At 53.8% G+C, this 12,468-nt stretch overlaps 5 protein-coding genes across 5 annotated transcripts; 2 read left to right on the top strand and 3 right to left on the bottom strand.

Moving 5' to 3' along the window:
* Positions 1 to 35: 35 nt before the first annotated feature.
* Positions 36 to 1,744, bottom strand: PV09_05088 (dihydropyrimidinase; the record flags this gene model as incomplete). The annotated part of the gene is made up of 2 exons (XM_016358553.1): positions 36 to 1,510; positions 1,568 to 1,744. 2 exons carry the CDS (start codon positions 1,742 to 1,744, stop codon positions 197 to 199), a joined length of 1,491 nt encoding a protein of 496 aa, XP_016213654.1. The 3' UTR covers positions 36 to 196.
* Positions 1,745 to 3,194: 1,450 nt separating this feature from the next.
* PV09_05089 (uncharacterized protein) lies at positions 3,195 to 6,173 on the top strand. The gene is made up of 2 exons (XM_016358554.1): positions 3,195 to 3,443; positions 3,516 to 6,173. The coding sequence occupies exons 1-2, from the start codon at positions 3,378 to 3,380 to the stop codon at positions 5,610 to 5,612; spliced, it is 2,163 nt and encodes a 720-aa protein (XP_016213655.1). The 5' UTR covers positions 3,195 to 3,377; the 3' UTR covers positions 5,613 to 6,173.
* On the top strand, positions 6,170 to 8,075 carry PV09_05090 (uncharacterized protein). The gene is made up of 2 exons (XM_016358555.1): positions 6,170 to 6,930; positions 6,985 to 8,075. Exons 1-2 carry the CDS (start codon positions 6,915 to 6,917, stop codon positions 7,998 to 8,000), a joined length of 1,032 nt encoding a protein of 343 aa, XP_016213656.1. The 5' UTR covers positions 6,170 to 6,914; the 3' UTR covers positions 8,001 to 8,075.
* PV09_05091 (uncharacterized protein) lies at positions 8,028 to 9,422 on the bottom strand. The gene is made up of 4 exons (XM_016358556.1): positions 9,088 to 9,422; positions 8,878 to 9,037; positions 8,782 to 8,825; positions 8,028 to 8,733 (listed from the first exon to the last, which is right to left on the bottom strand). Exons 1-4 carry the CDS (start codon positions 9,312 to 9,314, stop codon positions 8,160 to 8,162), a joined length of 1,005 nt encoding a protein of 334 aa, XP_016213657.1. The 5' UTR covers positions 9,315 to 9,422; the 3' UTR covers positions 8,028 to 8,159.
* A 696-nt stretch (positions 9,423 to 10,118) lies between these two features.
* PV09_05092 (uncharacterized protein) lies at positions 10,119 to 12,347 on the bottom strand (the record flags this gene model as incomplete). Its single annotated transcript, XM_016358557.1, has 1 exon — positions 10,119 to 12,347. One exon carries the CDS (start codon positions 12,345 to 12,347, stop codon positions 10,119 to 10,121), a length of 2,229 nt encoding a protein of 742 aa, XP_016213658.1.
* Positions 12,348 to 12,468: the final 121 nt, after the last annotated feature.

Below are 12,468 nucleotides of genomic sequence, written 5' to 3' on the forward strand. Positions count from 1 at the left end.
TTTTTTTTGTTTTTTTTTTTTTGTTTTCTCCCCCCGGCCGGCCGAAGCAGTTCTAGATGATTAGGCAAGACCGCAACACTCTAGGTTAAGCATAGACTATGATTCACGTCCACCTTCGCAGAGGTGTGCGATAGGCAATGCCAAAGATCGCCGGGCAAGGCGCAGGATCTGCCTGCTGCGTTGTGTCTCCTCCGAACTACAGCTTTTCCAGATCAAATTCTTTTGCGTTCGCTTTCCAAACCCCGATGGATCGACCACGTTTTATGAACTGGCCAAAGGTCTTGTCGCCGACGACTCCGCCGTTGTCTCGGTCCCAGACGATCTTACCGCGCAAGATCGTGTAGCGCGGCCAGTTCTTGATCGGCCGTCCTTCGAACGGGGTGTAGTCGACGTTGTGATGGAGCATGTCGTTCGTCAGGGTCGTGTTCACCCTCCCGTCGGGGTACCAGACGGTCAGATCGGCGTCCGACAGGCCGGGCAGCAAGGCGCCCTTCTTGGGATAGAGGCCGTACAGCTTGGCGGCGTTGGTGGACGTGACCTCGACGAACTTTGTGAGGTCGAGCCCGTCCGCGGCGGACAGGGTGAGGGGCATCCTGGTCTCGACGCCCGGCAGGCCGTTGGGGATGTGCCTGAAGCGGCCGAGCGGGTACGCGTCCGAGAGGCAGGTCTTCTTGCCGGTCCGGTCGTCGTCGTAGCGGAAGGGGCAGTGGTCGGAGCTGAGGAGGGCGAAGGTGCCGTTGCGCAGGCCCGTCCACATGGCGTCCTGGTCCGCGCGCGTGCGCGGCGGCGGGGCGCACACGCACTTTGCGCCCTCGAAGCCCGGCTTCGCGAGGTCCTCGCGCGTGAGGAACAGGTACTGCGGGCACGTCTCGGCGAAGACGGGCTGGCCGCGCGTCTGGGCGTCGCGGATGCGCGAGGCGGCGCCGGGGTCGCTGATGTGCACGAGGAGGATGGGCGTGTCGGCGATGAGGGACGACAGGGCGATCGCGCGGTTGGTCGCCTCGGCCTCGAGGATGGGCGGCCGCGAGTTGGCGTGGTACCTTGGCGCGAACAGCTGCGCGGCCTCGAGCCGGTCGGTCAGCCAGTTCAGCACGTCGCCGTTCTCGGCGTGCATCATGACGAAGACGTCGTTCTGACGCGCCTTCAGGAGCACGGACAGGATCTCGTCGTCGCGCAGCTGCAGGGCCTCGTACGTCATGTAGATCTTGATCGAGCTGATGCCCTCGTCGTTGAGCGCCGGCAGCTCCGACAGGGCCTCCGGGCTCGCGTTGCCCATGAGAAGGTGGAACCCGTAGTCGCAGTAGCAATTGCCGTCGGCAACGGCGTGCGTCGCTCGAACGGCAGCAAGCGGCGAGAGGGCTCCCTTCTCCAGCGGCGCAAACGAGACGATGGTGGTGGTGCCTCCCGCGATGGCCGACCGCGTCCCAGTCTCGTACGTGTCGGCACACCTTCCTTTGCCGCCAAAAAGCGGTGGCTCTTGTAGATGCACATGACAGTCGACGCCGCCCGGCTGTCGACACGGTCAACCCGTCTGCACAACGTCCAACCGGGGGTTCTGCAAGCTCACCATGACGTATCCGCCCTCGGCGTCGATTTCTCGCGCTCCAGTGCCCGCCAACGAGCCAGAGGGAGCGAGCAGTGCGATCTTCCCATCCTTGATTGCAATGTCGAGTGGAGCAATGTCGGACGCCGTGACACACACTCCGTTGGTGACAACGAGATCGAAATCGAGACGTGCCGTCATTTTCCTCGCTCTTTGCCCACAGGTCTACCAAGTCTTTCCGATGCCGCTGCTGCCGTGCACTTGGTTTCGGCTTGCAAGAGGCGACTCCGAAATATCTTGCCTGTCTCATCTACGTACCGTACCTCTTATTAGTCGGCTCCGCTCCACATGATAATGGTCCAGCGACGCTGCACATGATTGGCCAACACAGCGCTAGATTGGACCAAGATAAACGAAGCCGATAAGGTTTTCAAATGACAACTCGGGGCCGCCATGCTGTGGTCAAATACAAAAGCTGGCGAGACAGGACGAAGATGAGCTCAAGCACGCTGTCGGCTCAGAGGAGACGAACAGGCGCTGAAAGTGTGCGTTCGCTCGTCATGGGCGGGTTGATCCTTTCGCCAAACGCATGACGCGCAACAAGTCTTACAACATGCGACGCTGCAGTTTTCGTCAGGCAAGGAATCTGGCATCACAGCAGCGACTGGTGTGCGAAACTGGGTCATCTCGTACTTGCACCAGCAAAAGGGGATGATCACGTGACCCACTTTCCGTGAAATTTCTGAAGCCGGAGGCTGAGGGGCTGCTAAGTTAGAGTGAACGAATGCCAGTTCTCAAAGCAGGCTCGAAAGGATGACACTTCCGTCAGGGGACTGTTTTCCAACGGTTTCAAAGGCATGGCCAACACAAGCAACGCAAAGCAACTCAAGCAACAAGGTGCGACAGTTTGGCAGACCCATGTGGCAGTCGACATCCGTGCGGTCGCTCAGCGCCGCTGCTTCGGGAGCCCTAAGCGTTTTGGCTGTGTTTGACGACTGGCCCCGAATTGTTCGGCTAGACGCTGTCAAAAAAAAAATTACGGTCTACAAGACATGCGTAAAACGAGACTGTCGCACTACTACGGCGCAGCACAGCGGTGGCCAGATCGAAAAGAGGACATGCCGACGTCGTGGGGGGCTGGTCTGGCACCGCGTCGGCACGGCAGCGCGCGAGGCGCCCACCAGGCGAACCCGCCAAACCTGCGCACAATCCCGTACGTCTACGAGCTGAGTTGACTTCGTGTGCTGCAGCGCTCTGCATGACGAAGACGGACGTTCTGGTGATGGCAGAGGGCATGGATTCGGCCGAGAGCTGTTCTCGTTGAAAGGGCGTTTGGCGGCCTGTCGCGGCCGCAAGGCTGTCTCTCGAACATGAGAGTACAAGCAGAGCCTTGCGCAGTAGCCATGAGCGTCGTCGGCGCTGACCGTCTCTGGGATGAGGGCGAACGACACAGTGTGATCGATGCGTGCTGCGAGAGTCGTCGTGGGCTCGCGGTGGGTGCTGGAGGGTGGGTGGTGGCGCCGGCAGGAAGCCGCGGGCGGCCAATGAACGCAGCAATAGCCATCAAGCCAGGCAGAGCCCCGTGCCCAGACTCTCTCGCTTCATGCTTAGCACCGCTGCATCGTCGGGTCCAGCATTCATTCCACCTCCCACTGCGTCGTCCCTCGCACCCGGCTCGTACCAACTCATCCAGCGCGCTCCCATGCTTACGATTGTGCGGACAATGACACATCCTTCGGGGTAGTCTCTTCACCCATAGCGACGTCTGCTGGCACCCAGCAAGCACTGCGACGCCTCCCTTGCGACGGCGAGCGACGCTCCCGCCACGATCGCCATGGCCGACCTGTTTCCACGTCGTGGACTTGAGCCTGTCATGAAGCAGACCACCACGTCGAAGCCGGTACGCGCATTCGCTTTTGTGTTCTCGTCGACGGTGGGCGACCAAGCATGAGCTTTGACTGACCGCTTCCAGCACTGTGCCCCCTTTACCCTTCCCTCCGGCGGCCATATCCTGTTGGCTCCCACGTCGACCATCACACTGACCGCAGACGTACTCTTCACGCCCGAGTGTAACCCTACCGAGACCGCAAGCGCCATATATCAAAATCAGGGCATATCTGGAATCACGGATGTTAAGGATCCTTTCTACGCTTCAGTCACACCGCAGGTCTACGCCACCGCTGCCGCCACCGTTCTCGCCTGGATGCTGGTCATCATGCTCTTGATTACACCGAGGACGTACTTCGTCGGCGGCGCCGGCGGAGGCTTCGGTATTCTGAACAGGCACGGCATGATAAGCGGCGCGCAGGGAGGCGTCAGCGTCATCGGCGTCGGCTCGAGGCCTTGGCTGCAAAAAGTCGCTGCGCTGACGGCCGCCGTGTCGTTGACCATTGCCACGGCCGACACGTTCAAGGTTGCCGAGCAGCAGTACGCGGCCGGATTCATGAACGCCGAGCAGCTCCGCAGCGAGGTCGTCAACAGCACCGAGATCCAGGTCACGCGCATAGTCTCGGACGTGTTTTTGTGGCTGGCACAGGTGCAGACCCTAATTCGACTGTTCCCCAGACACAAGGAGAAGGTTCTGATCAAGTGGATCGGCTTCGCCCTCATCATCCTAGACGCCATATTCTCCACCCTCAACAGCTTCATGGGTAACCCAATTGGACGGCCGAGGGAGTTTCGCGACGCCATCCCTGCTTTGAACTATCTGTTTGAGCTTTCGCTCTCCATGCTTTACGCAGCATGGGTCATCTACTATGCGTTATGCAAGAGGAAATACGCGTTTTACCACAAGGACATGTGGAACGTAATGCTGGTGGCCCTCTTGTCAATCGTGGCAATTCTTACCCCCGTCATCTTTTTCATCACCGACATAGCGAATGAAAGCATTGCCGGTTGGGGAGACTACTTCAGATGGGTTGGTGCTGCAGCAGCAAGCGTCATCGTGTGGGAGTGGGTGGAAAGAATAGAAGCCTTGGAAAGAGAAGAGAAGAAAGATGGCATACTAGGCAGAGAGGTCTTTGATGGCGACGAGATGATTGACTCCGTTGAGCCCGAACAAGTTATATGGCCACGACCGCGGGGTTTCTGGGCTGGCCAAGGCTTCAGGCGAAGAGGTCGAAGAGGTGGAGGAGATGGAGGATATGGAGGCACTGGCGGACAAGGCACGGTAGAGGGCCAGCTACCCACGCATAGCACCGGCCAAGCTGAGCAGACGTGTGCATTTTTCAGGACGAAAGCAAAGAGGTCTCCTAACAGGGCTGCAAAGGATGAAGACGTTCGTCTACCCGCACATGGCATCAAGCCGATACCCACACCACCTCCGGTCGCGGTCTCTCCTATTAGCCGAGCAGACACCACAAGCCCGGCGAGCACAGTCTACACGATACGATACCATAACATCAATACACCCATACCCGCAGCAACCAATCCGCAGAACAATTTTGCATCTCTGAATCAAACGATGCATAACGGCTCAGTTCTGAATGAGAAGCTTGTTGAAGAAGAACAAGACGATAGCGATAGCATCGACCTTAAGCCGGACTATTCGGGGCATCCTCGCTCGAAGTTTCACGTTAGCAACCCTTTTAAGCGAAAGAAGGCGTTGCCACCCGAAGAAGTTCGCGCTGGCCAGGTTATTGATCCTGTTCCGATCAATACTACCAGAGCTCAACCCTCGCACCAGTATTCGCGATGGGACATCAAAGGCAGGCTGGGGGCGTTCGCTGCTGAACAAGGTGAAAAGTGGTTAGAGAAGAAGAGAGGCGAGGAGAAGGAGAAGGATCTGCCGGTCACTATCATCCCTGCACAGCCGAGAGGAAGGACGTGGAGTCCGGACGCTACGCTCAATCTCCCCACAGAAGCGGCTTCGCAGTCACCGAGCATAGCAGGACAGGACCGCTCAGGACTTCCCGCCGCGGACTTGATCCATCGGGTATACACTGGTCCTTCTTCAATGTCAACTCCACCTGCGTCCGGGCTGAGTTCACCACGTCAATCGGCTGACAGTAATGACGGAATGTCGAGCGCACGTTCTTCAAACTCACTGCCGCCAACACCACCAAAGTGAGCGTGAAGAGTGTCGAGGCACTATCGTCAGCTTTTTAGCCATCTTTTGTACTGCATTGCATCGGGTCTCTCTTGCGGACAACCATCTGGCGCAGGTCTTATTTTCAGGTAAACAAATGCTCGGCGTTTTGGAGCATATAGATACCCCCCCCAAACGCCTGTAAAAAGGAAAACAAAGGCGTAACATGGGCGACAGGACATGAAATGAATCTACGATTGTCTAACGAACTTATTGTGTTTGTCAATCCGAAAAAGGTACCATGTAGTTGTCTGTGGGTAGGATTGTCCAGACTATGTAAAAAGTGTTCTTCCGAAGAAATCAAACTCCGTTTAAAGGATCGCCTAATTGGACGAGACCTGGTTTTCCTTGTCCCTGCCGCTTTCAGGTGCGCCTATAATACCACGCTTATGGCGGCGTCGGATTCGACCTCTCGAGTCACGAAGCCAGTCCGCTATCCTTGCCGCGGATCCCCGACAGTCGCAGAGCGCAGTTCTTCTCATGATCCGTGAACGTCCCAGAAGAAGTACACAGCCGAGGCATAAGCGTGACGCAAAAACAAGCCTTGACTCTTTCAACAAGTACAAGATTAGCTGAACGGGGACCATTTCCCTGGCATTTGTGGGGAAGAGGCGGCGTGGAGATCGTCATGTTCGGCAAGATCCATGAAAGATGGCAGCACCCACGGGGCTGAGGACTGGTTTGCATGTGCTTCGATGGTTGAACTGGCCGAGATGGGTGGCCTATAAGTATGGCGAGACGCTGCCGTACCTCTCAACCGCTGCCGTCCGCCAATTCGAGCCTTTTTTTTTTAACGCTCAACTTCGAAAGCAATCTCAAGCTTCATAGCTGCTCTTCAGCATCCAGGTATTTTCATAGCACAATGGCTGCGCAGGATGAGAAACCCAAGTTCAGCAAGCTTGGGACGATCCCCGGACTTGCCCATATGAGTACGGACATGTGCCTTCAGCACACGCGCGTGTGCGTGTATTTTTTTACTGCGGGGGCGTGGGCTGACAATATCCCGTCGACAAAAAAACAGTAGGCAAGACGACGTTGAGAGCGTACACGTCTCCGTTCCGAAGCAAGGACAAGAAAGCACGCACCTACCGCCGCGACGTCGTCTACGAGCTGTTGCGGAACGCCGTCTCCGATTTTGACGTGCACCAAGGCCAGTGGATCCTGCCTGGCACGGATGCTGTGTACAAGTACACTTCGAGGAGACAGAAGTGGAAAGCGAACACGGTGAAGCTGGAACATGGCGCAAAGGGACATTGGCTTGGCCATTCGGATGCGAAATACGTCATGGTGTACTTCCACGGTGCGTCTAACCAGTGCAAAAGCTTGCCGTTCGTCGTGTTTCTAACTTTTGTAGGCGGTGGATACATTGCTCCTTCCACGCCTGGGCACATGAAATACCAGTTCGCCCTTCAAAAGTATCTTCGAAAGCAAGGGGTAGACTTGTCTATCCTGTCGCTGTCTTACGTCCTGGCTCCCAAGGCCTTGCATCCGTCGTTTATTCAGCAAGGGCTCTCCGCGATCATGTATCTTGTGGAGAAGACAAATCGCGACCCGTCAACCATTCTAATCGCTGGAGATAGCGCTGGTGGCAATCTGGTTGCAAACCTCCTGCTGCATCTTGGTCACCCGCATCCGGACTGCACGCAGTACACCCTGACGAAGAAATTGAAAGGGGCGTTGATGATCAGCCCCTGGATCTCGTTTGAGACGGACAGTCCAAGTTTCCAGAAGAACAAGCACAGCGACTATCTTACCAAAGTGGCGCTCAACAAAGCAAGCGCTGCCTTTATCGGACCTGGGGCCAAGCACGACGCTTATTCGCAGCCGCTCGATGCTCCAGTTTCATGGTGGACGGAGGTAGCTGAGAAGGCTGTCCAGCACGTTCTCATCTGGGGCGGCGGCGGCGAGGTTCTCATTGACGGCATCAAGAAATTTGCGGCCAACGTGATCTCCGGTTTCGAGGAGGCCGCGGACGTCGTGGAAAAGAAGAACAGGATACTGAGGACGACGACCGCCGAGGTGGAGAAGGAGCATCCGCAGATCGACACCCGCGCGAAGCTGGTGGTCAGTCCGCGCGAGGCACACGAGGAGATGATCATCAACTACCTCTTTTACATCAAAAAGGAAGAGGACGGCGGACGGCAGATCAAGAAATGGCTTGTGGACGTTCTGACGAAGAAGGACGAGACTACTGTTGACGAGCCCACCGCGAAAGAGGTCAAGGACGCCGTGACTGAAAAGAAAGAAGGTGTTTTGGACACGAAAGAAACGATCGAAAAAGCTGAGGACACGCAGGAGAAGCAGGAGAAACAGGATCTGGCCGAGGAGGAGAAAAAGAAGGCTGCGGAAGCGGCTGCCCCGATTGCCTAGCGCGTTGTACTTTTGTCGCCCCTTAGTGCTACATCCATTAGTTGATACCCAGAATTTCTAAACCCTTGAAGAAGACGATGAATTCCGATGCACAGTTGATTTATGTTTAGAGCCCGTGCAAGTGACGGGAGATTCATGTGAAGCTAAGCATGATGCGCATCATACAACCAAAACGCCACGATATCGTATTGTACCCTTCTCTAGCTTCTCCACGGCTTGTGCAACTCCTTCCGTGGTCATTGGGAATTCCTCAATAACCGGCTTGACACCGTGGTCGGCGGCGAACTTGAGCATGGACGCGAACTCGTCCGGAGTGCTGGTCAGACATCCGTGAACGCTTATCTCACTCATCATCAGCGGCCAAAACGGCAGTGTCAACTGCTCGGGGGAGAATCCCACAAGCATGATCTGCGCATGGTGGTTAAGTAAAGGGAAGAAGACGTCCCAATCTGGAAATCTCGTGCCAGTGACGATCAGGTAGTCCAGGCGCTGGCTCGGCTTGGACTTGTCCAGGTCGCCGGACACGTAAAACTCCGTCGCGCCAAACTTCGCGGCCTCGTCGCGTTTGTTTTCGGACGTCGAAAACACCACCACTTCTGCGCCCAGCTTGGCCGCGAACTGGATGGCTAGGTGGCCGAGGCCTCCAATGCCGGTGATGCCAACGCGCTTCTCTTTGCCTACGCCGAACCGCTTCATGGGAGTGAAGACGGTCATGCCGGCGCACATGAATGGACTGCTGATCGTTAGTTTGAGCTTCCGCTGCCTTGGCTCTAGGACTCACGCTGCTTCAGCTGAAGAAATGATGTCCGGAACGTGCATCAACACCTATGTTTCGAGGTTAGTTTTTCTATCCTCCCAAAGTCCTGACAACACATACTTGGTCGGGTAGGATGGCATAAGTCGACCACGAGCCCGTGTCTGGGTCGGTTCTCGCGTATTGTCGTGGGCTAACTTGGCAATAATAATATCGGCCGATCTTGCAATTCTCGCATTCTCCACAGCCTCCCCACACGTAGCCGAATCCGACCCGCTGATTGCTGCGCTGCATTAGCACCTGGAATGTCCACGCAGCTGCAAATGCGCTCACGGTTTGAACTTGGTGACTTCGGCTCCGACTTGATCGACTACCCCGACACCCTCGTGGCCAAGAACCATATCGTCGTGGGTGTGATGCAGGTCTGTCGAGCAAACGCCTGAGTGCGTGACTCGAATAGCCACTTCGTGCGGGCCGAGCTCCGGTCTCTTGTCAAATGTTTTCTCGACAATTCCACTCGCCGAGCCTGAAAAGGCCCTGAATGTTTCTTGGAGACCCATTCTAGGCTAGAAACTCGGTGAATGTTTTTTCCAAGGTCGGATCCAACTTCTGCTGACACCTGCGAAATAGACTTGGGTTAGAAATTGCGATGAGGATCAGGAAGTTTTTTTAGCATGCAATGCAGCAAAAAGGAATTCAAATCTACATCTTTATGCTCGGGTTCCAGCCTCACCTTACCCGATCTGGTAATTGGGGAATTACCCGAATGCGGTAAAAATCACTGTTTAGTGTGACAGCTGCCATATTACTCAGCTCGACACACGACTTCCACCAAAGTTTGCGGTACGCTTTTGAGCTTCATAATCGCCACGCGCTGCATGCTAACTCCGTCCCGAGACACGCAATGCTTCGCCCAGCATAAGTGTTCTATGACTCTTTTACATTCATTTGTAAGCATGAAAAGTCACGACGTAAATGGCTCATGTTTAGGCACTTTTAACGATTTTGTGCCGGATTACTTTTGCATACAAAGTCCCATGAGGCCGAACCTGGACCAGGTGTGAGCATGGATCTGCGAGATGAACCAAACTGTGAGCGGTGAATTGTACATTCAAGATGTTGGCTTGCACCAGGGTTGAATAACTTATGGACCGACACTTGTAGTCTAAAGACGGGGACTTGTATACGTGTAAGAGTCTGCTCAGCGTCTTTAAAAGAATCAAGACTTGTTCAGAAGTAAATTAGATTCCGCTCGCAGCCTAAAAGATTGAAAAGTAATAAAATCGCAAAGTAATCAGTCATCGCTGATGCCAAATAAGACAAGCCTCTAGCTTGAGGAGAGCTATTTAGGCTCATTAAAATGCTCAGCCAAGGATCAAATCTACATCCTGAAGCTCGAGCGCTTCCCAGTCAAGTTTATGAACTGTACCAGCGGCGAGGCGATATGCAATCCCATTAATCCACTCAATCCAAAGTACGTTAACCACGTCCCGCGGTTTGTTAATTGTTGCGTAACACATCTTCTCTTTATCGAAATTCTTTGAGTATTTTCTGGACCAAGAAATAGCAACCAATTCAATGGCATCATGCTGAAGGATGTCGGGAACGTTTTCACGTTGTCGAAATTCACTCAGCTGATCCTGATTGTGCACTCGCAAAGTGCCGATAACTTTGTCAGTCGAATCGGTAAGCTTCACTTCATTTCCTTGATCTGAGACTTCACGAAAACCACCTACAAAGCCGCGCTTCGTTTTGCAGAACAGATGTGCGATTTGCTCGGGCATACTTGGTTGGACCGTGCTGTCGATGTTTGCAATGGGAAATGGGAAGAACCAGAACGGGCAATCTTCGTCAGTCACAGCGGCATGCTTGTATACATGTTCACCACAGTTGTCTGGCCAGAGTATAGGCTCATCTCGGAATCTTTCGACTTCTGACGGAGCGTGCCGTGACCACCCCGCAGGAAGCGGCTCGGAGGCTTTTTTGTATTCTTCTCGAGCTTTAGACCATGTCGACGCGATCCTTCGCAAGGCTTTGTTCTCTTTCGCATCCCACGTGTACCAATCTGTTATTGGGAATGTTTCAGTGAACCAGCTCATTCGAGTATTCACACGCAACGCCTCGTAGTCCCAGCCGACCATCCCTTCCCAGCCGACCCATGACCATGAAGGCAAGGCTAAAGAGAATTCATTTTCCTTCTGCGGATCGTTTGAGGGAACTCTACGTCTTAGCTCAGTATAATCCCAGTATGGCCGCCAACATAGGTTACTCTCAAAATCCATCTCTGGAAGGCCATAGAGGAAACCTCCCGTGAAAGATCGGCTGCAGATGGCCAGCAATCCTGAGAACCCAGCCAGTGCATCTTCGTCAAATTTCAGTTTGCGAATGTTGTAGTTTGTGATGCAATGGTGGAGAGATGACATTTCGGGAATTCCAGCCATTAGCAAGCTTAGTCGCGGATTAATGTACTTGTCGATCTCGGTGCCTAATGTTAAGTCCTCATGCCAGACACAGCACGAACACTCCCAGTGAACCTCTTTGTTTTTGAAAATAAGTTTTCGTTTCGACATCATGAATTCTTGATACGTCCAGCCTCGTTCATGGTACTCGCCGCCAGTGGACAATGAGAAAATTCCAGTTCTTCTCACCGCAATCCTGTCTTCTCCAAATGCAAAGACATTTTGACTTAGCTGTCGGGAGCCTGAAACTCCTTTCAGGCCTTGAATCCCAACATGAGCGTCATCGTCAGTGGCGACAATGGTGACGATAGCGTTGGCGTAGATCGCACCCATCAGATCCAGCTGTTCAGCCAGCATCTTATGGTCACCGTGGGGAATACAAAGAGAATCTATCCAAACAAAGCGTTCGCCTAGTTTTTCTGTCAAGTAAATTGCATGGTGAACAATTGGCGCAAGCTTCACTAGCAAGGCCCCATCTTTGAGGCTGTGTGGCACTTGTAATTTTTCGAGCTGTTCAATATGCGTTCGGGTTTCTAAGCCATCTCCCCACCGGTAGCTCAGTGCGACATAATCTGTGATGTTGTTACCTGGGACTATGCATCCCTGATGGACATCGATCAGCCAAGCTGGGCGAGCTGGCCAGATCTTGATTGGATTCTCACATTCACTTCCGTGTCTGACGAGGCATTCCTCTTTCCAGAGCTTGATCACGTCCAAATCAATCCAATCATCGTCAAGTATTCTCCCAATGCCTGGATGATCCGGAATATTCTCATTGTGGACCAGCGATAGATTCCAAAATAGGCCTAATTTGCTGATCGACTGTACAATTTGAACAGAAGTACCTCGCCCAGAAGCCAAAAAACCTACATCGTCTGGGGAATCGTTAAGCCTGCTATTGATATTACAATAGTCGTAGAAACTGTTTAACAATGGTCCATGGCTAAGGCATTCTGTATTTCTCGCATCCTCGATTGGACCACAATTGATCGAGCCACTAGATCCACCATTTTCAAAATAACCTCGAAGGGTTCGACATATTCCACACCCTGCAAATTGTGGCGGGATTGAAGATTTTCCTAGGTGTGGGGGCCTGTTGGTTGGGTCCTCGCGGGTTTCTGCGATTGGGGGCATGTTTAGAGGCTGTACTCGATTCTGAGAACAGATAATCAATTCGTTTAAATTGTTGATATATTTGAGGAAATAAGCATTAAAGAAAGTTCTAATTTTAGGTTGTTGATATATCTCAGCATGT

This window comes from Verruconis gallopava (genome assembly GCF_000836295.1).
Source record: "Verruconis gallopava strain CBS 43764 unplaced genomic scaffold supercont1.15, whole genome shotgun sequence".
NCBI lineage: Eukaryota > Fungi > Ascomycota > Dothideomycetes > Venturiales > Sympoventuriaceae > Verruconis > Verruconis gallopava.